Source organism: Corvus cornix, chromosome 2, assembly GCF_000738735.6.
Source record: "Corvus cornix cornix isolate S_Up_H32 chromosome 2, ASM73873v5, whole genome shotgun sequence".
In the NCBI taxonomy this organism is placed as follows: Eukaryota; Metazoa; Chordata; class Aves; order Passeriformes; family Corvidae; genus Corvus; species Corvus cornix.
In genome coordinates this window covers 141,311,848-141,338,109 of record NC_046333.1, presented here as the reverse complement: position 1 = coordinate 141,338,109, position 26,262 = coordinate 141,311,848, and the positions used below count along the sequence as shown (strand labels likewise).

Below are 26,262 nucleotides of genomic sequence, written 5' to 3'. Positions count from 1 at the left end.
CTGAAACACAGCTTTCCAGCCTTCTCCAAGGGAACATCCAAGCTTCCAACATTTTAAAGGTAGGGGTATCTTTCCAATGGGATCCTTTCCCCCTTGCACACCCCTTGCTCCTCTGCAGATGCTGGGAACCATTCCTCCCACTCCAGCCTCCCAAGCACCACTGCCCTCCAAGTAAACAGATGGAAATCAAGGTGTCAGTTTTTAAAATGTAATTTAAATATGAAATGTGAAGGAGTTGAGAAATGAGTGAAAGTAAACACTTCCACTTAAGGCTGTTATTTTGTCACGAAGGAACAAAAAACTACACTGTTTGTACTTTTCATTGCTGTTACCAACTAGAAAGAAGCTATTTACAAGTGGATAACCAGACAGGCTTGACTTGCCAATTGGTATATCTCTTGAATAAATCCTATCAGCTAATTACCACATCATCACCTTCAACCTCACACACCACATCATGTGTTTGTACACAAAACCCTTAGTGACAACACCTTTTGTGACAATGAGGTTTCCCTCTCTTCAGGGAGTAAAAAACTAATTTTACTTTTAAAAGAAATGTGGAAAAAAGTGTTTGCTTATTAAAAGCTGGATCAGTAATCTGGTTCGGGGCCTCACAACTCCTTCTGCCTGTAGAAAGGGACATGCTCAGCCTGGAGCATGCCAAGGAGTTGCCAAGAATTGCCAAGGAGTCTGTGGATCCAGATATCAAACCCTTTCAAAGGGGAGGAAGGTTCATAGCAGGACTTGCTGCCTGCAGTCCCAAGAGGTGCTCCTGTCCCTTTGTGCTGGCTCTGGGAGCAGCGCACCAAAGCCAGGCACTGCTCCCTTTTCATCCTTTTCATCCTGTGCCAGCAAAAACAAATAAATGAAAGGACTTGTCTCCAGGCAAAGTTCCTTGACCTGCTGACATGGATGGAGGAAGGAGGCAATAGATACATATCTGGTTGGAGGCAAAGGGAAAGAGGGAGATGAAAAGGAGGTGAAGATAGGATCAACCTTCCTGGCAGAAACTTACACTTAGATCAGTAAACTGCACCTTAAGTTTTCAGATAACTGAAAGTCCCAGTGAAATCAATGGCAGGATGGATGTTATGGTACCAAGAACAAGTGCAGAGAAATCTGAGGCAGGAGAACAACAGTGGAGGAGAGAGGGTGCAGAGCTCAGCTTCTTTTACACACTTACACACATAACCTGCATTTATGCTGATACAGGATTTCTTCTATTTTAATAGGTCACCCATAGCCATAAAGCAAAGGAATCCCCATGCTCAGCAAAGAGCCCAGGCTACAGAGATGCTGAATGTGCTGCCACAGAAGAGCTTAAGACCTAAGACTAACTTCTACATAAAAGCAAACACAGGCAGCACTGAAGTATTTGCTCTCACTCTGCTAAGCTTTACATTGTCACAATGGAATGAGGACAAGAGATGAAAATCAGAGGTCCTAAGAGTTATGTTTCCAGTTAGATTTTTATCTTTGGCATTTTTTTTTAAGAGTTCATGCAATCTTGATAGGATTAGTAAAGTAAAGCTGGAATCTCACAATTCACTACCTACTGCATGTTGCTGGAAGGTTAAAAAAATCATACCATGGCCTTTACTCCGTAACTGAGGTTACTGGATGGAACAGAATAAATTGCAGATGTGTGTTCAGTTCTGTAAGTATCTCTAGCAAAAGTGTAATTGGCTGTAGAGTGGGTGGGGTGGGCGTAGGCAAGTATCCAGGCTTTGCATAAACAAGATTTTTTCTCTCGAGAGATGTGTTTCTTGTTCAATCTTTACACCAGTGTGAAGCTGGATCCCTGTTCCATCAGTGGGCTAAAAAATGGGTACCAACAGAGCACGGTACAACTTATAGCAGAGAAAATTAACTCAATTTACAGAATTAAAAATATAAGTGCATAATTCTTGTGCTCCATCTTGGTCTGCGACTGCTGAGTGGTATGGATGGTTTACCTCAGCAAGGCTTCATTACATACTTTCATTACATACATATTACATACTTATTTTGTTTTTAAAAAAGAGGCTGAGTTTTCTATAGTGTTCCAAACAAATTGGTCTCCAACTAAAAACAAACATTGGAATTTAAACAACATGTCTATTAGATGCATTTATTTTGTATTATGTAGTTTATAAAGTCACATCTATTTTATAACATAATACAGTAAGTCACATAATACAGAAAGTCATAGTTTCTCACGGGCTTCATCATTGGTTCAGATAGTCTCCCCCTCCCTCCCTCCTTCCCTTCCAAATGATGGGAATCTACAGGAATTCAAGTCCCTTTTTTTCACCAGGAAGAGAATTAAACCATTGCAGAGCAAATTCCACAAACAGAGTGGACAATTAGAGGAGGAAAAGAGCTGACCTAAGAGCCCATGAGAACAACTCTTGCTTTGGAGTGTGAGGCTTTTGGGCTGCACAAGTCTCAGCTCTGCAAGCTGACAGATCAGCTCAGTGGTCAGGCAAACGCCGACACGGCAAACGGGAATTACTCATGAAGGTAAATTAACACTATCTGTACAGATCTGGAGAGTAATAACATAAGAACCTAATACCCTGAAACACAAACCATCCATAAATATGGAATAGGGGAATATAGGTCACTGCTTTCCATGGCCCTAATTGGGAATTGGTGTGTAAAATCACTGACTTAATGTGAGTCCCAGGGAAAGATACCCACAGGTAAAGCTGGCCCAGGCTGGGCCACATCAGGAAAGCAAACCAGTGACTGCATGTCTAACTTTATAAGCATTTTTATTGTATAGTGCAATTTGATACCTACCATAGAACAGCTCTGAAAATGTTAAATAACTGAAATGGCTAAAGATGGCTCTGGGTAAAATACTGTGTCAGTGTCAGAAGAACACAGTCTAAGCTTAGAAATAATGTCTTTTTATGCTTGGGTTGACCTTTCAGTGTCTTTTTTTTCCTGGTATATCTATAACTAAACTATAGTTGCTAAAACAAAGCCACATATAATGAATAAAGAACTTTAAAACTATGTATCAGTCTACTTACATAGTCAAATATAATTATGCTGAACTGTAGTTCATTTAAGTCCCATATTGGTTAAAAACAGTCACTAAGACAGAAAGAGCAAGGGAAATACAGGGGCAGACAGACTCATGCAGGGCATCCTCAGCACCCTCTAGTATCCAGCATGTCATGAGCACGAACAGTCTGTGCCATTTGAGACAAACAGCTGCTCTCTGTTTGCACAGACAAAAGTGCAATTGTTTTTCCATGTGTTTGGCTAGCTAAACAGAGCCTTGGCTTTAATGCAACATGTTTCCCAAATCATTCGCTTATACCATGAAAGGAAGCCACTTTGTGTCCTGAGCAGCAACAAGAAAAGAGACGAAGAAGTGGACAAGTGCAGGCAAGAGCCTGTAGAGCAGCAGCTGGGGAGCAGCAGCATCCATGAAGTGCTCAGGACAGAGCGCTGAGATGGCCATGAACTTATAAAGCCAACAGCATCTGAGGAACTCTCCAAGCCGTCAAGTGAAATGAGTATTGCAACTAAACCAAGTAATACAAAATGCTTTTCATTCTCAGTTGAGAGCAAAAGTAGTTCAAAACTACAGCTTCTTGCTGTACTGGCCTCTAATTCTATGCCTTTTATAAAGCCATTTAGGATAACCTTTTTAAGATTTCACGCATTCTGCAGATCATTTTTCAGATGACAGTACTCTCTTTAGAGAGCCTGGACTACCAGGGAGTGACCTGCAATAGCCTACGACAGCTCGAGCATGGGTGAGATCCCAGCTGTTCTGTCAGGCACTAGATCTCGCCATTCAATGGGCTATAGACCACACAGGGATTTGGAAGTTGTATCAAAACAAGCACAGCCCTGTTTTACAGTGCAGCTGATACCAGTGCTGCTGTCTCTCTTTCTGAACAGTTACAGCTGTAAGACTCCAGAAAAAAAAATCAAGAAAACACTTTCATAAAGGCAGGGTGTTCAGATATCTGGGTTATCCTGTCATAAAACACCACTTACTTGAAAAGAATTTTTAAACTACCATTTATTAAAATAATGTGACTAAATTTAGAAAATCCACTGATCTCCAATTATGAAGCTGCAGAATATTGGGGTTTTATATTTGTATTTGCTATTGATGAGAAGGAGCCAGTGTACAGACACAAGTGTAGTGGGTCACTTGTTGCCAAACAGCATTTTAGGTGACTGGCCCACAAACAAGTTCAATTCTAATGTCAACTACACTGCTGTGAATGCAGAAAAAAGAGCTCTGAAATATTATTAAACTTTCTGTACTCACATAAGGTTTCAGTTGTTGTAAAGAGAAAAAAAGTTATTTTATTGCCCAGTAAAACTCTCTGTTAAAAGAGTCTTTAGGAAAAATCACACAGAGGCACTGGAAAGCTAATACTACTCTGCAGGCCAAATTCTGGGGCTGGGATAAGCAAGTAAAACCTTGCTAAACCTGTGTCCTGTAAGTTTGGCAGGGGGGAAGATGTTAAAGGCAAAACTTAGACTCAAAAAGTTGAACTTACTATTTTTATATTTCACCTGGCAATTCCCACTGTCTTAATTCCTTTCTCTATAGTGAGTGACATGGATCCTGTTGTTCAAAACCAGGGCTGACAATCATAAAAAGAATTTTTCTCTGTTTTCTTTTGTGTGTGCAGTTTGCAGTTCACATCCTGCTGGTGTGACATTTGCGTCAATGTTCCCAACTGCATGGGAGGGGGTCTTTCCCCTTATACCTCAGCAGGTGACTTTTCACATGCCAAGTTTTGATTTATCATAGAACAGTTCCAGATAGCCACAGCAAGCACCTAGTACAACATAAAGGTGGCTTATTTTTTTAGCCAATTTTATGTCCACTGGCTCAGAAGAACAGAGGCTCATGATCCACTGAAGCAAGCACAGTCCCAGACCCAAATACCTAGCGGTGACTGTGCACTCTGAGGCTTGTGCACAAGGGTGGGGTTCACTTAACCTTCCAAAACAGCTTCAGAAGTTCTGCAGCCTCGGAAGAGATGTCTTCAAAACAAACTCATCCTTATACAACTCTGTGGACAAAGAAGCAAGGTAAACCAAGGAAACAAGCAGGAAAAAAAATGGAGATCCACTAAAAAAAGTAGGACTGTAGGACGAAATTCTGACATCAGAAGATAACAGGAATTTTATCATGGCTTTAAAAGAACTAAAATTTCACACTTAAGAGTCTAGTAATTTATTAGTGAAAAATTGAGCAAAACAGGAGAATTTTGGTAAAGATCAGCAGAGACTGGAGTATGGTAGCATTAGAAAGTGTCTGTCTGCAGAGTAGTTACAACCTGGGCAGGGGTGGCAGGGTGGTATGTCACAAAGAAAGTATCTGGAGTTAATACAAACACAAACTTCAGCAGGGGGAGAAGAATGGCTTAGAAAGAGGAGAGCTGTACAAACTGATGTTTGAAACCCAGTGGTCTGTAACATTGCTGCATGGGAGTTACTGGGCCCAGTCTGCAAATTCTCTGCTCTGAGACTGGAAAACCTGGACCTTATGCTGTGGACCATAGCTCCCACAAGGAAACAAAGAAACTTTAGCAAACTTCATCTGTACAGGTGCCAAAATGGATCTATTCACCAAATGTTTTGATTATGTTTGAGAATATGTCAGATTTTCTGGCATTTTCCATCTCTATTTAAACCCTAACTACTTCACAAGAATTCTGGTGGGAAATTGTCAGTATTGCACGAAGGGTTTGTGACAGGGGAAAGAGGAGAATCCAAATCCAAACTGTGACTTCCTTGTGGCCACCATGGGGCAGGTTCACCAGAAGCCCAGTGGCACAATGTCTCTAAGAGTCTCCTGACACAGAGGTTCAACAATGACTGGGCTTCCAACACAGAGGGGGAATAAAATGGACAGAGTAGCTGGTGCAGTGAAGGGGCAGAAGAGAGATACCCAATCCTGCACTGGGATTCCAAATAATGAGGAAAAACATTTCATTATTTCAATCAACCTAAAGACACTGTGCTAATGCAAAGGATGGTCAAGGACATAAAGACTCTCTTGTTGCATTTGTAGTAGCCTTAATGAAAGCAAAGGAGAAATTTGCCAAACCTTGTCTTCTTTTGGCAACTAACCAAAATTCTGGCAGTGACACACATGGTTTTTCTTCAGTTAGAGGAGCCTCTACTTTGGTGAGAGATCTGAATTCACGAAACTCCCAGACAAGAGGACATGGGTGCAATGCAGTTTTCTGCCCAGTACTCATAGAACCATGTTACTGTGATAATTTTCATGGCATTAATCCCAGTATAGTTAGAGTAACACGGTTTTAGGGTAGGTCCAACCTATCAGAAGTGGTAACAAGATTCACTCTAAAAATCTGGGAACTATTTACATTTACTATAACATTGGGTTTAATTAAATACACACATGGGAAGTGGAAACTTTGGGACAGTTACAGAGGCATCACCATGGCTCACCAGCAAACTACCTGAGCAAATGATGGCCACAGACCAAAAAGAGAAGGTAGACACAGAGCAGGAACACCAAGGCACAGATTCATTCACGGATCAGGAAAGCACAGTGAGAGCTATACATGTTGTTAAAAAGTTGCCAAGGGCAACCAGCCAGTAACTCATTTTTCATGTTGATGGTAGAGCTGAGTATTTTCACATTCACAAATAAATTATCTCTTCCAACTTCTGTTGAATCATTATGCTACTGACTAGCACAGCATTACTAATTTTTTCTTTAGAGTCTTTCTAAAAGACTTCTGCTAAGGATTAAATAAATAATAACGAAAAAGCCATCCAAACTGTTCACCAAACTGTTCAACATTATGTTCACCATTCCTATGCTCTTAACATGTCCTAATGTCCTGGTCCTGCACCTGGGGAGGAATAACCTGATGCACCAGTACAGGCTGGGGGACAACCTGCTGGGAAGCAGCTCTGCAGAGAAGAACCTGGGGGTCCTGGTGGACAACAAGCTGTCCATGAGCAGGGAAGCCAATGGTATCCTCAGGTGCATTAGGAAAAGAATTGCCAGCAGGTCAAGGGAGGTGATCCTGCACCTCTACTCTGTCCCAGTGAGGCATATCTGGAAAGCTGTGCCCAGTTCTGGACTCCTCAGTACAAGAGAGACGTGGAAAAAATGGAGTGGGTCCAGTGGAGGGCTACTAAGTCAGTCAAGGGTCTGGAGAATCTCTCTTACTATGAAAGGTTGAGGGAGCTGGGCCTGTTAAGCCTCAAAAAGAGATGACTGAAAGAGAACTTCATTAATGTCTATAAATATCTAAAGGGAGGGTATCAAGAGGATGGACCAGGCTCTTCTCAGTGGTTCCAAGCAGTAGGACAAGAGGTAACGTGCAGAAACTGAAACACAGGAAGCTCCACTTGAACATGAGGAAGAACTTCTTTACTGTGCAGTGACCATGCACTGGAACAGATTGACCAGGGAGGCTGTGGAACCCCCCTTACTGGATGGGCACAATCCTGTGCAATGTGCTCTAGGATGACCCTGCCTGAGATGGAAGGTTGGACAGATGACACCCTGTGGTCCCTCCCAACCTGACCCCTTCTTTGATTCTGTAATGTAAAAACCATTCTCAAGCATGACTTCAATGCTGTTTGAGGCTAATGCTACTCACACTCCAATCTCTGTGATGGATAGTAGCACATAAAATCTGAGGTCCTGGTTACTGCTGCATAAAGTGCAAGACAGAGTTAAAACATCTTTGAATTTTCTTTAGTTTTGCAAAACCAGACTGATTTTATGGTAAACCATAAAATCTGATTTCTTAAAATTAGATTTTTTCAAAGTCACAGATGCTTGAATACAGCTTCCACATTTCTGTAGAGGAGAATGGACCTTTATACCACAGTTTATAATTAAATACTATCAGAAAACGAAGCACTTACAGAGACATGTTTGAAACTTATGTATACATTTATATTCAAGCCCTACAGCAGTGGTATTCATTGTGGGCAGTGCTATGCATGTTTAGCTCTCCTGCTTCTCTATTTATGGACAAGCTATGAAAGCAGTTTGTCAGCAACTTTTTTTGAGTGTTCGCATTACCAAATACATCCATTCTCAGCTCACTCTAATGTAATTATCGAATTCAGCAGCGAGCTGATAACACAGCTAGAGGAAAATCCCAACCTGCCTCAGTGTTTTCATGCTGTAATTGAAAACAGATGGCAACTCGTGTAATTTATGCTTTTCTACAATCAGTAACATGTTGGTATAAGAATTCTAAGACTGAATTGCATCTGCTTCAACAACACCATATGCTAGTGCACAGCATAAATATTTATCCAAGCCTACTCCATCTTCTCATTTAAAGCTCAATTCCATGAAAAAATGAAAGTACCCTTCAGATACCTTCAATTAGCACTGAAGCATCTCTGGAGTGCTTTAAAGAGCTAGAGGCCCAGCATCAAACACTGAGGTATCTTCTCTTTCGTGAACTCCGCAGAGAGGGTTAAATGGAGGCAGGTACGTTGTGCCTTATTGATACAATATAAATCCCAGTTTTAAAGGTCCTTTTAGGTGCCTTTAGGAGTTACAAGGAAGTTTCTCACTTACAATATCAATGCTTCTCTACCTTTCCCACTATCCTGTAAAAGATTGGAAACTGGACTTGGGATACTTTTTCCTGGAGGAATTTTTTTTTTTTTTTTAAGGATTTTTAGACTGATTCATCTTGCTTGCCGAACGGTTATGCAATCCTCATGTTTGAGGTCAGGTTGGCAAGGACCATCAAGTGGGTTTTGTGTTTCTCTGCAGTGTGAGGTATGTGCAACTTCACGAGAATCTCACAGTTCAAATTTCTTCCAACTGCAGGAATATAAGGCACTGGCAATTCCTCTGATATCACATGCTTTTGGGTTGGTTTTCACCCCACTAGACACTTAAAATGTGTGCCTTTTAGTCTTCCAAGTTACAAGCCTGTAATATGTTGTTATTGTGGCAGTACTTGAATTCTTTGGATTAATCAGATAGTACAGATATTCCTTTGATTGCATGGAATGGGCTTGATGACCTTGACATCGGTCGGCTTCTTGACACAGTGGCAACTCAATTACACTTGAGAGCTGGCTCTTATTCTGCTAGTGAAATCATTTGAGAAACCGGACCTGAAATAATCATTTGTGAATGCAGAAGACAAATGCACAGGCAGAAAATTTCTGAAGCTGATCTCCCTGTGCCACCCTTAGAGATCAGGAGAGCAGAACCATGCTGAAAGGGTCCTGGCTGCACATCACAGTTCCCAAGCTGAGCTCCTAACAGAAGGGGTTGGTACCAGTGACCATACGTGGTCCTTCAAACTCCCTGCTGCTGACTGAAATGAAGAATAGGCTTGAAAAGCTTGAACAGCCACTAGCAATTTGTAGGATTTGAAGATCATACGTGTAACAGCTATAAATACTAATTTGCCAAGAATCAGTTTAAGGAATCAGATAGCTTGCTTTAACGGTTGGAGTTGGGCACTGATTTCTCCAGCCAGTGGGAAGAATGGATGATCAGCAAAATGAGTGATTAATTTGTCCCTCTCACAAGCCTCATACTTTGCTAGGTCTGCTTGGTCCGTCACACTCTGTCGCAGTTATGGCACACCAAATAACAATGTCATGCATAATTTAAGTCACTAGTTTGAAGCCAAGTTGTAACTTTTCAAGGAATATTTGCACCTTAAAAACAGAAATGAACTTACAGAATAAATCACTGAAAAAAGAGAAAAAGAGTTTTACTGATAACAGCTGGCAATATTTAGCAATGTCATCTGCAGAGAACCAGATTTTTCGCCAGTCAATAATGAATATTAAAGCAACCTGGGAACTTCAAAATCCTGCTGTTCCTGTCTGCACTGCTGATGACAGCAGACAGCTAAACAGAGCTGCAAATAACTTAGAAGAACGCATCGCAACACTGACTCCTTTCATAGCCTTGCATCGCCTCCAGCTCCCACTTGTTAATGTGCTTACAGCAACCACTCTCCTCACAAGGCTGCCACAGGCAACCACACTTCAGCAAACCAGGTCCAAAAATACTCTAATAAAGCTAATTGACTAAATATTGATTGAATTATTTTCTCAACTTCACACCTGAAACCTCAGACTGTGAGTAGTAATCCTATTTACCAGCTCCAAGAGAGGTATCAAGTCCTAAAGCTTAACAGCCTCCCACACATCTTCAGCAGACCATGCTAGTAGGGATTTTGTCAGAAATAAATTGTCTGAAAATTCCCCCTGGAAGAGGATGTCACACATAAGGAGATGGCAAGTGCTGCCACGCCAAGGTGCACGTGTGTGACAGAGCCCATGTGTCCCAGCCGCTCGCGCCCTGCCCAGCCCCAGCCACTGCATGAGGTCAGAGCTCTGTCCCGAGCTCATTGAGTTCTCTACTCAGACTCCCAATTTACAGCACTTTGGAGCAAGCCAAGAGCCCAGCCAAGGTCAAACTGAAAGCAAGCCACCACTAAGTCCAGCAGGCAGGTTGAGCCTGCAATGTTTACCGCTTTCTGTGATACCTGGTAGAATTTTAAAACCAGGGTCCTACAATGAGATTGTAGGCAGCAGTCCTCTCTCAACAGTCTGTCCAGCATAATGCAGAGACAGGAAAACAGTGCTCTCCAAAACAGGCAAGTGCAAAATCACAAGCTTTACAAATAAAGACACTTCTAAAAACAATTACAGTGGATGCATCTCCTTAGGAGGAAAATCCCTGCTGCTACTGCCAAGAAGTTTTCTACAAACTGCAGCGCCAAGGCTTGGCTGTTCTTCAAATTCTTGCCCTTTTCATCACAGCCAACTTTCCTTGTTAGCGTTTCTCTGGTGTAGCACTCTTTTTGCAGACAAAAGCCTCTTGCACCAGCCCACCAGAAGTTACCGTGCCCAACAGCCTATTTTCAAAATGCCCTTCCTGCAGCTTCCACACAGGGAAATGTTTAATTTCCAGGAGCTGTCATCTAAAGCCTGTCATTTGATTCCTTTAAATTTGCCAGATTGAGGAGTTCTGTAAACAGATGGATTAAGCAACTTAGATTTTTTAAAAATTTCAAATACTGCACTATGATTTATATACTTATTGCCATGGGAAAATCTCAACAAAGCCCCTTATTTTCAAAGAAAAACACCATTTCTTCACTAGGTTAAATGTATTCAGCATTTCCAAAAATGGGACAACAATTTTCGTGTCTGAAGAGGGGTTCATCTCATATAAAGCTAAAAATTTTTATGCGCAATTCCACTCTGAAAAACCATTTCATACAAAGACAACAGCTTTGACAAGAATCAGATCTGTCCTTGTGTAAAATCAAGGAAATACATCCCAGTTTTCCAACACTGTTTGTTCCTCTCAGGACAATGAACTATTTTGCATTCATCTGTCTTGAATGGTTCAGGTAGACCTCTGCAACCCCATGGGGTTACACATATGACACCGCAGTGCTGCTTTTGACAAGTCAGGTTTCAGAATTCCTCCACTTTACTGCTAGTGTCTATATTCAGAGAATAAAAGGTGTTGTAAAATACTAAACTCCCAAGTTCAGGATCTAGAATATACACATTAATTAGTCACTTATTTTTAAATTTAGGTCCTTTAAATTTTAGGCAGGATCATTATCTGAAAACTATACTCTTCATATAAAAATTGTAACTGCATATTATATTTAGGTGTTGTATAAAACATACAAAAAAATTCCATCTCCCTCAGAATTCAAGCTGTTTGCCAGCAGGATGTGTCTGGGTGCTGCATGTACCAACAAGATCTGCAGCTGCCATTCCCTGTCCCAGGGGTTTTGCCTGCCTGCCTGGACTAAAAAAAAAATGTTTCAAAGACAGTATGTTCTTGAAAGATTCATTAAAAAAAGAATCAGCAGCCAGAGAGCAGAAACCCCTGTCATGCACTTGCTAAGGAGGGGCCCAAGGCAGGTCTGGCACCGTGCAGTGGGCAGGATGTGCATCCCTGGAGCTGTGGCCTACAGCTTGGTGGGTGTGAATACCCAGGTGAGAGGCAACTGGGATGAGTGTGATGAATTAGAAGGCTGGAAAAAATTCATGGCAAACCAGGGTGCATGTGGAATACACCTAAAACCTTCGTCTGTGTTGCTGCCATACAATAAAGCATGGCATAAACTGGTACTTTAATCTTTCTGGCCATTGGAGCAGGTGTAGCACCTACCTTAATTTTCTTGCTTATATCTGTACCTAACATAATACTTTGCCTTTATTTTTCTCTTTGTACAAGGCAAAGATTAATTCACAGATATATGCAAGATGTGATCCAAGCCCGCAGGTAAGTCAGCGGGCTCTGCATTAGCAGTGCAAAAGCTAAAAGTAGAAGGTGTATTTATTGATTCTTAAATCACTTATGAAACTATTTCATCTGTTTGTGAAATGTGAAAGTATCATCCGTTGTTCTTTCCAAATTGTGTTGAATCGTGACTGCTTTGCACTGAACAATGGGCTATGCTAGCTTCACTTTCACTAGGTATGTCTGACTTTGCCTGTTCCTATACAGGCAAAGTCCAGAAACTACGTACCAGTAATCACATAAACTGGAAAGTAAAGAGGGAACCTAAAATTGTGTAGCATTTAAAAAAACCATGAAAATAAAAAATCAATCAAAAAACCAGAACACCACCGGCACCAAAACCAGCCAACCATGTGAATAAACACCCACCTCAAAAAGGGAAAAGGTCTAAAAAGCAACTTGGAAAGGATAATTGAGTCTCATGTGAAAGAGAGACTTCAAGAATCTCGAGGACAGAAGGAAAGAAACAGGAGGGGGTGGAAAGGCAACAGAACTCACTGTGCACAAATGCCTGAAACTGAGACAAAGACACTCAACACTGGAAACAAAAGCACCTCTCCCTCCCCAAATACAGGTAGCCCAAGACCTTTACTGAGCAGCACAACTTCCCCTGGGGAATCATCCCATTTTGAAAACCCACCTTCATCCCAGCTGCGGCTGCTGGCCCACTGGGGTCCACAGCCTGGATGTGGCAGGGTTTGCTCCCCCGCACCACAAAACCCCAGCCCACGGCGTCGCCAACGATCTGGAAAGAGGAAAGGACATGATCACTTTCAAGCAGCTCCATGAAATTCTAGGGGGCAACTTCTAAATGGTCGAAGACGTAATTTCAACATTTCTATGCTTCCAACACATAGTAGAGTACAGGCTGCTGTGTCACTCATGGGAAAGGCTCTATCCAAATGATTCTTCTTGCTTTTAGTGAACTTCTTTTGTTGAACTAGGAGGCTGTAAAAGCAATGCTTCCAATGACTAGGTTCAAAAATGTCTTTAAAGAAAGGCTCTAACAATGTATGTCAGTCGAATTTTCTGTCCCATCATATAGAAAGACCCTGGTAGAAAGCTTCAGTTTGGGTAGGTGATCCACTCCTGCAGAGCAGGAGCACCAAGTCTGGAGGAGTTTGTATAATACAAATGTTACTGTCTTTATGTAATTCTACACCCCTTTTAAGTCAGCAGTATCACACTGGCATAAAGACAAGATAAACAAATGCCAAATCAGACCTGAAATTTGTGGAAGTACTGATCATGATGTTTGGGATTTTAAAGTACAAACCTCAGCAAATGCAAATAAGCTCTAATTATCCCATCAGAAAATGTCTGTTTGGATTGCCCTATGCATATAACATGCAGAAAATAAAGAACAATACTGAAGACATACCGTAAAAGTTTTTCTAACATATGGGGCCCCGGGCATCAAGAGCTCATCAGCAGTCACAGGTCTCTTTAATACTGTGGAGGTACAGAAATGAATATTTAATGAAAACATTCCTCTGGAGTTTCCCCTAATAAATAAGATACAGTGTCAGTATACCTCTTTTTTGGCCCCACTTCCCATTCATGCTTTCAGTTCTTGCAGACTTGCTTGAAATTAGTAAGAGAACCAAGGAAAAGCCTGCAGAATAACTCCAAGTATAAATGATGAGATCTTTGGAAAATTGGGGCATTTAGCCAACAGACTTTGTTGCCTGCAATCAAAATCCCCTAAACACTATCACAAAAATCAGAAGTGGCTTTTCCTGCATCCAGTGTTGAAACAAGCAACCAACCTTCCTGGCATGGAGCAGCTTTCCTTCCCAGGTTACTGTGTACTTGTTGGGTGCTCTCTGCGATTTCATCTGAGTCGGGTTTGAATCACAGAATTAAGTAGCAAGAAAATCCTGTTCAGGTGAGTAATTATCTCAAGACATTTCTGCAGCTGTAGGCACAGACCTATAACTCCCATCTTATCCAGGGACAGACTAGGTAACCTACAGGTGTCTGGGATTTTAAATGAAAGGAAATACCAGTAAGTTTCTGCAGGTCCCTATTGCCTTCCTATATAATGGCATAATTTTCCTCTGAACAAAGTAAATCTAAAGTTCTGCCAAAGCAAAACAATACCATCCTGTGTATCATTTTTTATCTTTCCATAAATGCTTCACGATACAGAGGACAACATAAAAATATATGCTGTTCACCCTATTTGCCTGCTTCACCCTTAAAATTATGTCTGTTTTTCTTTTAGTGGTAAATAATTTTGACAATGTCTGTCTTTTCAGTCACAGGTGGGAGACAAAATTTCTCACAGATGGTATTTGAAGACATTCTTGAGTTTCTTTATGAGATTCATGGGAACAGGGAGAATTCTAGCAGACAAATCAATACCTTTTTTTTACTTTCCCATGCATTTTGACAAACTGTCATTTAGCCAGTGTTACACTTCGCAGAGCCTGTCTGGTCAATGTTAGAAAACTGAACGATTGTGCTCATTTGACAAGTCAGAATCAGGTAAATCATCCATGCAGGGCTCCCTTATGTGCCTCCCTTCATTATACCTCCTGAAATTTTTTTTTGTTTGATGATTGTTTTTCTACATGATTGGTCAAGTCATGACCTGGGTGTTTTTTAAGTGCTTGCCTGCAAGAGAGCTTGTCTGACAATAAATACACCTCTGCCTTTTGTTTATTAGCATGTAGTTCAGCAACAGCTCAGGGTCTGGATAGCAGGAAGCTATTTGTGAACAAAGTCTCTTTATAGTCATCAGAGGATTAAGAATTCCTCATAACATTTACATCTGACAGCCTTATGTTAACCTATGTGAACTGACATGTGGATCTGTACTTCGGCTCTGGGAGAAATAACCCTACATTGCCAGTAACTGTATACTTCTTAAAAATCAGTTTATAAGCCCATTGCTGTCTTCTTTCAAATATGAGTCTGTTAAAGCTATTCAGAGTTTGAGAACCAGTCCTAAGGGAAAATTTCTTCTAAAAAATTTATGCAAGAGCAACATCAGCCTATTGTTTTTCTTCCAGTGTTGTGTAATCAGCTGCATTAAAATAAACTTGTTCTCACTACTCATGGGCTGACACTTCATATAAAATCAGAACCATAAATGAACAGAATAGTTGGCATACTTCAGATAACAGACACATTTATGGATAGCACATGAATGCTGTTTTATCTGTCCCAGAAAATTTTCCAGGATGTAATTAATGTACTGGGGACAAACAGCTCCCCATACAAAAGCTACCAGAGCATTTCTGGAATGTATACCTGAGAGATATTCGGCCAAAACATGATACTGTATACCCTCTATACAGGGGCAAGCCCCCCGCATAAAGGTGTGAGCATATTGGAAGGTGGTGCTGAACACCCAACAACACATTCCGAGGATGCGATGGCCACTAGAACTGACAGCATTTCCCAGGCTGCTGGAGAGGGTTATGGCTTCTGAGCATATAATCCTACTGAGTCCTTCCAATTATTTTAGTTCAGAGCTTCATACTGAATTCCCAGCAAAGCTTAAGCAGAGGGAAGGAAATGTGCTAACAGGAGAGAGAAGGAAAATATCCTTCCCCTTCTGATGGCCACTCTGCACAGCAGGAATGATATGCACTTTAGTTCACTCATCTCTGAAGTAAATGGTCAATGTTTTGAACAGCATTCACCTAGTGCTTGAGGCACTCTCTTGTAATCACTTCAAATGCCAGCATCCTTCTGAAAGCAAAGATTACACACATCCATTGAAGCCTTACCCCAGTGTACAGTACTCCCCACACTACTGGCAGAGACCTTGTGAATTTGAAATAACAAGGAACTCAAAGGGCAGCAGGGGCTCTGTTTGATATTCAGGGCTGTTTCTGAGGGAAACAGAGAGGCTGAAACAATATCTATCTTGGTCTGTTTTTCCCTTTCCAGATGTACAGTAAGAAACAATTTTAAGCGAACTGTGGAAGAATGGGTGTGTTTAACCTTCCGGCATGGGATAGGAAATCCTTTCAAAAGGAAAATAAGCTTCAACGCTACTTCTACCTTCTGAACAGACCAGTGTAAGACTTAAAACAAATGAAAATGTTCGAATGGTCTCTAACAGGCTGAAACAATGCTGCCTCAGGTTTTTTTAGAGGCTACTGTTTTCTGAGAAGTGTTATTTCATGGCAGCTCAAGTGGTCACTGCATAGTTAAACTCACCTCTGACTTGCACCTAAGGAATGTCTCTAGGAGGAGATTTGAACCAGTTCAGAGCTTGGCACTGAAGAGGCAAATCTAGGCCTCTGACTGCATGTCCTCCTAAGAGATAAACTGCAGCTCAAACCACAATTATGGACTTGATGCAGAGATTACTGGAGGCAGAAATCTGGCTTGTGTTCAACAGGACTTCAGGCTAGTAATTCCCTCTGACCTACAAAACCTGTGACACTGTGAATTTTTAATATATTCTTGGAAACATAAGCTTAGGCGTGATGATTGGCATTCTTCACATAGCCTTCTCCCAAAGAGATGTCCACACTCTGGCTGCTGTGCATCATAAGCCATGCTGGTGCTCACCAGATTTGGGGTTGCAGAGCACGGGGGGGCTGCTGCTGAGCGTTGGGCTACTGCTGAAGTACCCGCTGCTGCCACAGCTACTCATGCTGCTCCTCCGCACTGCCGACACAATCTTTATCTCCTTGGTGGGACTCACTACAAGCAGAGAGAAAACAAAGAGAGAAAGGGAGCTCGTACCAGTTATTAAGCCATTTCCCTGTTTCTTTTTAGAAAAGCATCAACTTTTGCTTGTCATGCTTTCACTGACAACACTGGGAATGGGTTAGTGTGTCCTACACTGTTAGCAGAGTCACTGCATGAGAGTAATACTGTCACTAACAGGACGGCTGAACTGCTCCCACTGCAGTGTTTTCTAAGAGGCATTTTAATATAGGGAACTAGGTTTTTCCAGTTTTCCTTTCCCTTCTTTCAGTTCTTACTAGATATTGCTGTACACAAATTCTGCAGGGTCCCTTCCCCTCACTTTTAATCTTCTTGAAAATTTCACATAGAATGTATGACAAATTACTTTGAGTTTGGTCAACTTAACCTGTTCGGTTTGAACATGGACACCAAATTTTGATCAGCATCTGAAATGCCCTTGATACAGAGACACCCCAGGGAGCTATAGGTTTGGTAAACTGAGTGAATGGACAATCCCTATGAACAGGGACACATAATACTCAGCCCTGCATTTTTTTCTAACATTGAAACCCCTTGTCCAAAACCAATTTTTTAATATTCCACAGAGTCACTCTACATACAGCAGTATAATTAATGAATCACCTGAGAGAAAACTGGTGTGTTTCCTGTTGTCATGATTCTGTTTGCGCAGGCAAAATGGGCTGTCATGGCTTTCTGGCATCAAGCGAGATTTCTCAGTGAGGAGCTCCATTAATCGCCGCCGCCGGCGGAAATTCATTCTGCACTGGTAGAGCAAACTGCTGTCCATAAAATGGTGCTTGTTGGACACTAGGAAAAGAAATGGATAGAATGTCTGTGCCTGGTAGGCACAGAAAGAAATCCAAGCCTACCTATGTGCAACCTGTGCACTACAGACCTTGCTGTAAGGAAGCAAAGCTCAGGGCTCTCCTCTTCCCCTGTGCAGATTCAGAAAGAGGAGGAAGGTGGTCAGCTTCACATGGATGGCTTCACATGGGTGTATACTTTACACATGTGAAGTATACACCCTTTACAGCAACAGTAACAAAGTAGGAATTGTAGTGGCAAATGCTGCAAAGAATCTTTTACACCACTTTGATTAATGACATGCACTTTTTATTGCCAAGTGGAAATAGAAGTATTCACCTCTCCATGACAGGTTGCATAATGGTCCACCTCCATGCATGCTTCTTCTGTATGCTGCCTGCTGCTGCTGCTCACTACAGACCAGACTTAGCTCCTTATGTCCAGTTTTGCGTAAATTCATCAGTCTAGATCAGCCCCGGGAGCTCTGTCCAACTACCTTATTCAGAGCTACAGGGCAGCAAAGAATCAAGACCTGTGTATTTCCTCTTGTCTTGTTCACCACAGATACCATGTCCCTGACATTTCCTGCAGGCCACTTCCCTCCTTCGCACAGATACACAAGGTTTGGGAACAGGCACCTGGCCAAAAATAATTTCTTACATAATGAACAAAAATCTTAATCACAACCTGTTTTGACACTGAGAACAAATCCCAGGCTGCTGGTGTCAGAGTAGGAGCGCCAAACCTACCCCCAGAGTGCAACATCACTGTAATGTCTGCGTGTTTGCTGCCACCGATGCTGCGTCTTAACAGCGATGAAAAACGCAGTAGTTGGATGGAGCTCTGTGCCAGGTCCTGAAAGTGCTCTGACTCCTGCAGGTCCTGATTGCAGGAAAGCCTTCTGGAGTACTCTCTGCATCACTACTGCAGCATCTAAAATAGCTGCAGTAGGTGTTTGGCAGCATTCTTCTCCATTTTCACCCAGCTTCTGTGATCACGTTCCACAGAAATAATTTCCCACAGTTGACCTTTTCAATGAAGAATCCAAATTCTGGATTTTTCTAGTTTATAAATTACATTTCTTGCAATACTCACTCGTAAGAACTGGTGGGCTATAGATATTTATGTGTAAAGTATAAACAACAACACAGGCATGCACTGAGGTCAGTCAAATCTAGGATTACATGACTCAGTCACTCGGCCTCCTACTGCAGACACAGAGCTTTTGCTCTGCCCAACATATGGGTTCCAAAAACCAGCAGAGTCCAAGGTGATACGCAAGGCCCAGAGCCTGGAGCCCTGCTGGCCTGCTTTCCTTTCATTCTCATCCCCAACCCAGTCTTTCTTGCTCTCATCCCTTCTTAACACCTCCTTGTGTCTCAGGTTATTCTTCATGGACCCCACAAAACTACACTACACATTACAACCTTGCAAAATAGGCTGTATTTACACGTAAACTGCCAGTAAGCCATCTGATGTTTGTGAGCTGAAGAAATAACCTCAAAGAGGAAAAAGCCATCACCTTCTCCAGGTATGTCAAGTCACTCAGACAATAAAGATGCCAGTCCTAGATATGATCCTCAAGGCACCATCTTCTATGTGGATGCAGAAACTGCCTTATGAGGTCATCTTGAAAAGAAGCATGTCCCTTGCCAGCCTGGGCCACTGTAAGAGAGGCCACTGTCTGTACAAATGGACTTCTGCCTCTGGGACACAAGGAATAATCAAGACACAGGATTTCTCTGAACTGCACATGCTTGTGCCCAAGCTGCCACACAGGCCATCTGCCCCAGAGTCACGCGGCGCAGGCTGTAAGGCATCCCTTAGATTGCCTGGTTCTGTCAAAAAGATGGAAAACACGGAAAAGATGGAAAAGTGGCAAAAGCCACTTAGCTTTTGTCTGCTTCATTTTGTTGCTGAATCTACTGTGTCCTCAGGGATGCAAAATGGCTTTGTTAAGTCCAATTTAGCATTGCAAGTTAACTCGTTACTGTGTTCTGACACGTTACTTAGTGCAGGTACACACTGCTGCTGTGCTCCCCGTTTTGGATACGTATCATATGCACTACTATTAAACAACACTTACTAACAGTCACTATTTTTGAAGAATGGAAGTAGAGGAGGAGAGATTTGGAGATTTGCCTACATCCCCCAAAGGATTTGCTACCAGAGGCAGAGTTAGTATGTAGGTGTTCACAGCTACCAGTTTCATTTTAAGATCACTGACATAATAAGTAAAAGTAGCAATATCTATCAATATCTTACCACATTATTAGAATAACCTAATTTAAAGACAATTTTTTTTTTAATTTGAGGCCATCTCAAACTCAGTCTGAAAAAGGCAAGCTCTACTTATTCAGCACTACTGTGATTCATAATCTTAAATCAAAGAGGGCTCCACAAATGCTCCCTTGGAAAGAGAACTGCTGTGGACAACCATTCAGTGTAAGAAATACCAGTATGGTTTCTGAGTCAAGTTAAATATTATGACACCACAGTTTTTAACTAAAATTATTCTGTTGTTTGTGTCATTAACTGAAGTGCTCTGACAGTACTCAGAAATTACGATAATCAGAGACAAACACACACTCGTGCTGCAGACATTGTCAAGCACTCTGAAATTCGGGAATTACTGACCGTGAAACTAGATAATGTAAACATTTTTATGCCAAGATACTGAACATATTTTAGAATAACAATACTTGTTTTGACTGAAATATTGTCTTATTTATATACTTAAAGCAGCAAAGCTTAGGTTTTCCATTGAGGTCATTAATCTCTGCTGTAACTACTTCAGTCCATAGAAAGGTAAATTTTTATACAATAAATGAGTGCAACTGGAAAAGCTAAGTCCAATGACTGTGTGTCGGAGAATATTTGTATATGATTTACACAACAAAGAGTTTGCAACCAAAATGCTTATGACATGCAGCATCAGTATAGAATTTGCCGTGCTCCTTGACTTTCATATTTTAACCTCCTCATTTCTAAGGATAGTTCACATATCATGTGCTTGTAGCATCATGTAATTTTTTACATATTTAAAAAGAAGTTAAAAATATAAATAGGAGTAGAATAGCTCAGACTGTCTCCTTATGCATACATCATCAAATAAAATCTCTAGCCAAAATTAATTCTGTGCCTCATGGAGCTCCTTTTTTTTTTTTTTTTTAAATCATCTGACTTATTCGTGATTTGTGATTAAATGTCCAGGCTGTGACTCAGCCTAAGGATGAGTGTATCTGGAAAGGTGTGGAAAAGGGGATTTCCAGACCACAGATCAGAAGGAAGAGGTTGAGGAGGGGGAGGCAGATGTGGAAGCTGGCTGCCTCTGAAAGCTCTCCTCAGGTGCAGTGGCTGACTTTCAGCAAGAACCAGGAGAATCTACACATGCCCTTGTCCTTGGTAAATCCCAACTATGTGAATGCCGGATGCAGGGCACACACAGAAGGTTGGGTTTGTTGCACTGGAAGCTGCTGGCTGTGAGGTACAGGTGCAGTCACGGGTGCTCAGCTCAACTGCTTTAGCAGCTCACATTTTGCTGCAAGCAGCAGAGGAAAGCAGGAGTGAAAAGCTTTTCCAAACCGATGGCAGAATGCTGAGAGGGTTGCACAGATTTGCCCAGGAGCGGTTTCTTTAAAGGTAATTTAGAGGTTGTTACCTCTGGGTGTTGACTCAGAGGCAGTAGCAGATAAACTTGCGGCAGCTCACAAGGCTCTTGCTCCAGGTATCTGTACCTCTCATGGAAGCTGCTGCTCTAGATAGGGATTGACATTACTATTCCTCAATTAGTTCACTGCTCTTCACAGTGCAGCATAGAAAGCAAACTGGCACCCATTTCACTTTAACAGTCAAGCCATGGCTGACGAGCGTCAGGACCTGTATTTGTACATTATGAGGGCGATGCAAAGAGCAAGGTGGGGTGAATTCATGTTTCTCGTTCCAATTTAATTCATGGCTGTTCAGGTGGCAACATGTTTGTGTTACAATGTGCACCTTATGCAACAGAAAGAAATGTACCAAACAGAGTAAAGTAAAAATATGGTGACTGGCAACCTCCAAAACCATAAAAGCACACAAGAGCATTTATGGTCCTGGAAGGAAAGGCACCAACGCTAACATATACTCATCGATGTCAATCTTTGGAAGTACGGTCACAACTCACCAGTCTAACCTCCCACATACACAGGCCACAAAATTTCTCCCAGAAACAAAGTTTAACAACTATCTTTTAATCTTACAAAAAAATTAGTTTACTTATACTTTAAAGCATTTATTGACCACTTCACTCTTCCCTTTACAAGCTATTCAAGCCTTCAGTCATTTGCCCTGCCAGACAATAAAGATTTAACTCAAAGCTGAATTTGCTTAACTTTAGCTGCTAATCCCTGGATTTTGTCACACCTTCATTAGAAAGTTATGTACAATCTGGTCAAAAATCTTTGCAAAGAAGTCTGTGAAGAGATGAAGCCAACTCTCAAACATATCTTTTATCACCTGAATAAATACTACCCCCTAAATTCTGACCTTTTTTTAGCCTTCCTTGAATTCTCTTCAGAATTTCTTTATCTTTCCTAAAGACCCACTTATCTGAACTGCATGCCCAAAATTACAACCTCATTCCCCTTTTCTTACTGGCTGTTTTTCTTTTTGTACATATCAGGCTCACAGTTACTACTGCACTGTACTGCACAAATGGAATAAAATAGAAATAATTTGTGCCCCGCATACCTTCCTTTCCCTGCACAGCACTGCTCCACAGCAACGAGTGGAGCCTGTATTCTCAGTTCCTAGACGTATTGCCTTGTAGTTATACCATTAGCTATACAAAACCCCCATCTCTTTTGGGGTAATGACCATTTAATTGATAGAGTTCAATTATTTGTTTACTGCCTCATCAATCCCTAGAGTTTGCAAATTTCATTGGCAAGGGTTTTAGCTGGTCATTCACTATTTATGTTACTGTTAAGATGAAAAAAATCAGAATATTTATTTTGGATTTTCTCTGTTTGGGAGCACTTAATATTGCAGCTTTGGTGCTTCCTGTGCCTGGCTGCTTCACAGTTTCTGTTCAGATACATAAAATATAAATAGTAACATCCATGCAAATCTTCTTTCGGCTTCTGATTCTGACATAAAATCCCAGGATCTGCATGGAGCTCAAACAGCCTTTTCCACTTTTTCAAAGAGGCTGATGCACAGCAGAGACAGAAATATTAGCTCTACACTGATTTCATAGAACTGAGGAAGCTTTAGAAAGTACAAAAGCCTATTTTAATAAATGGTATGACTCATGCCTGAAAAATCAGGCCATTTTCATAACTGGTTTTTCCCCCAAATCCCTCCCACCACTTCAATTTCCCATGATTTTTAGCACTGATAATCTGTGTACATCTCCACCGCGGTGATTAATGCTTTCTACCAGCTGAGAGCTGCAGTCCCCAGTAGGACACATCCAGTGAGGCACTCCAGCTGCTCTGCATGTCCCCAGAAACAAATGCTGTCACCAAGCAAGCTTGTGGCTGGAGCCAGGGAACGGCTGTTCCATGTTGAGGGAGCAGGAGGAAGGAGATCAAAGTTCCACCAGGAGCCAGATGAGCAGCTTTTCTCAAGAGAGCAGAGGACACATTGAAGTGTGTGCTTGTTTGTTTGTGTGAGAGTGTGCTTGTGCTAGGGTTAAGAGGAAGAGGTTATAAAACATGAGCAGAGTGTATGGATTTTTCAGTGTGGGTATGTCATATCTTTCTCCACTTAAAGACAAAAGCAGCACTGAACTCTTTCCAGCAGTGCACAACACATTTCCAAGCCTTCCACTGCACAAGGCAGCAGCCGAGTCTATTCAAAAGTATACTTTATCTTTTAATGAGGTAGTTTCCTCTATTAAAATGATGTGAAATGCAGTCGGAAGTTGTAGAAGATCATTCCAGACCTTCACTATTACTGGCTGCAATAGTCTGTGCCTTCATATAGCAAGTCACAGATGACCATACCAGTTCTGACCTCTGGAGTAGCAGGATATTACCCCAAAAGAGCTGATGTCACGCCAAGAACAAACGCAGGATGATGAAACATACACTGACAGGCTGCAGGGGCCGGCAGGGGCTGGGGGATTATCTGAAGGAGAACACAGCTGGAGCTGCTTCCACCTGCACCCAAAGTGTGCCCAGGGAAGGGTCTGGCTCTCATTCCATGACATTTTGCTTTCTTGCTCCCCTCTCCAAAGCAGAACCAGTGTTTAACAGGGAAGGAAACAAATCAACACATAAAATACTGGTTCCTTAAAAAAATGCCTCTCTCTATGGATAGCACACAGCTTGATGAGCCAGCCTCCTCTGTGCCTCAGGCCTTTGGCCAGCCCAGTTTTGATGCCTTGCCAGAGAAACAGTGGAAGTGTGTGTCCACTTTGGCTTTCACAGAGCAGTGGGGAGTCCGTGGACTTGGCAAACACCAACAGCTGCTGAGACCCGCGCAGGGCGGCTGCGCAGCTTTCGGCCAGTCCTCACCCCATGCTGCCCATCTCTGCCACACGACCCAGCCACTCCCGTGCTGCCCCTCATCCACTCCTGCCTTGCACCGACACACGTGTGGCTGGAGGAGAGTAACTGGCACTTTATTCAGCACTGGACAATGCTTCTCCCACTCCTCTCAAAGCCTTCCTGTTTTTCTGCTAATCTGGCACTGCAATGCATTTTAATAATGGCACCTATTCAGATGAGTTTCCTTTTACACATTGATGAATTCCACCTGCTTGGATCTCCCACAAATCCAGGGAGAGAGACTACAGATGTTTAGTGAGCACAGGGCCCTGGATCTTGGGTCTTGCATTCCCTGCACTGTGTAAACACAACACTTGCATTTCCACCTTTTATGAATGTTTATATGCTATGCAGACTGTAGATAAGCCCACCTGTGCATGTATTCAGCCATCACGTTAAACTCTCAGCAGTGCAGCTCTACCAAATTGTATTTTTTTCTTATTTGGATTACAAGGAATTCACTTTGAACAGACTGTGGGTCTAAGCTTGAACTTCTCCTGCTTCCACTGCTCCCCTCCTATAAAACTGCAAGGCAGATTCTGGCCCTGAAATACAAAATCCAGAGAGCTGTTCCAGCTCATCCTACTAAGGGTAAAGTCAGCAAGTATGTCCAGAAATAAATAGGTCCTGGAACTGTAAGTAGGTCCAGAAAAATAAAGCTGTGCTATAACTACAGCTCTCTGAGCTATAAATAGGGAGGGCTTTCTGAGCTATATCAATGAACTGTAGTATATTCATGTAGTCCAAAAAAGGTCTAGACAACTTTTATACTGTCTTTAAAGCATCAGGATTACAGTAGAAAACTGTCAAAAGTTCCTTGGGAACTGAAATTCAGAGTATCCTGTTCTTATTAAAGTGGTATGTTCTGATCAGTGCATTAACATGTTATTTCTCCTGCCTTAAAATAGGTATGCAGATAAGTGTTTCTATATACATTTTGTCTTTCCAGCCAGTTTGCCATCTATTTGCAGTCTATTTTCAAATACACATTACTTACTCTAGCATGAAAAGCCAGTGTTGAATCACACACATTTCAGCAGTCTTTTTGGTCTGTATATGAGGATTTATCATCTTTAATTTAGTAAGTTTACAGAACATAGCCAACTGCTTTTCTTTGCTTCCAAATAAAGTATGGGAAGTACAGTCTGTGGCAAGGGAAGCAGAAGATGAAAAGGCCCATCTGGGTATCTCATTTTTTTTGTTGCAAACCCATTTTGTTGAAACCCATTCTCTGTCAGAAAAATAGAATTCAATAGTTAATATGAAAAGAATTTTTCATATGTTATTTACATAAAGCATAGAGTATGTGGCTCTTTCAAAAACCAAATCCATTCCTGCTGTAGATAAAGACAACCGCAAGAAGAGCACAATGAGAAGCTGACAGACCAAGGAGCTGGGAGTTTATACAACTACATACAAAGTTCTTATTCTTTGACTTCTTACAAGGGCAAAATCATGAAAAATATGCAAAGTGGTCTCCAGATTTAGGATAAGCAGCTGAATTACCATGGGTGAGGTTGCTGCCCCTACGGATGGAAACTGCCAGGGAAGAGCTGCCACACAAACAACTGAGTGCTTCTGCCTGGCATCAGCACAGGGGAAACAGGACTTAACAATAAAAACAAAATTGTATTGCAGGACATCACAGACTAACTGAAGGCTTGTGTTTTACTGATAAATATACATCATCTGTAAAAATGTGATGTTTTATAGTTTTTAGCAAAATGAAAGCTTGGAAATATCCAAGGGCTGATGTGATTCAGGTTTCAGATCAACTAGAAAAATTGTGTTAAAAAATATATGTGTTAATTTTGGAGGAGAAAGCCTATGATCAGTTAAGTCAAGGATTTACGGTATGCTTCAATGATACTTGTAAATGCTATCTGGAGTTGATATTTCCAAGAAAGGGGTTCCAAAGAGAAATCTTGATTTAAGGAAGTGTATATTTAACATACATGG

General features: G+C 41.6%; 1 protein-coding gene across 1 annotated transcript in view; it reads right to left on the bottom strand.

The window, feature by feature from the left end:
- DEPTOR (DEP domain containing MTOR interacting protein) overlaps positions 1 to 26,262 on the bottom strand; it is a 54,356-nt gene that overhangs the window by 12,224 nt on the left and 15,870 nt on the right. Inside the window, exons 5-8 of the mRNA XM_039569846.1 lie at positions 17,585 to 17,770; positions 16,820 to 16,954; positions 13,668 to 13,738; positions 12,927 to 13,031 (exon numbers count right to left, since the gene is read on the bottom strand). Of these exons, the coding sequence (XP_039425780.1) occupies positions 12,927 to 13,031; positions 13,668 to 13,738; positions 16,820 to 16,954; positions 17,585 to 17,770 (497 nt within the window). The remainder of the gene's footprint in view (positions 1 to 12,926; positions 13,032 to 13,667; positions 13,739 to 16,819; positions 16,955 to 17,584; positions 17,771 to 26,262) is intronic.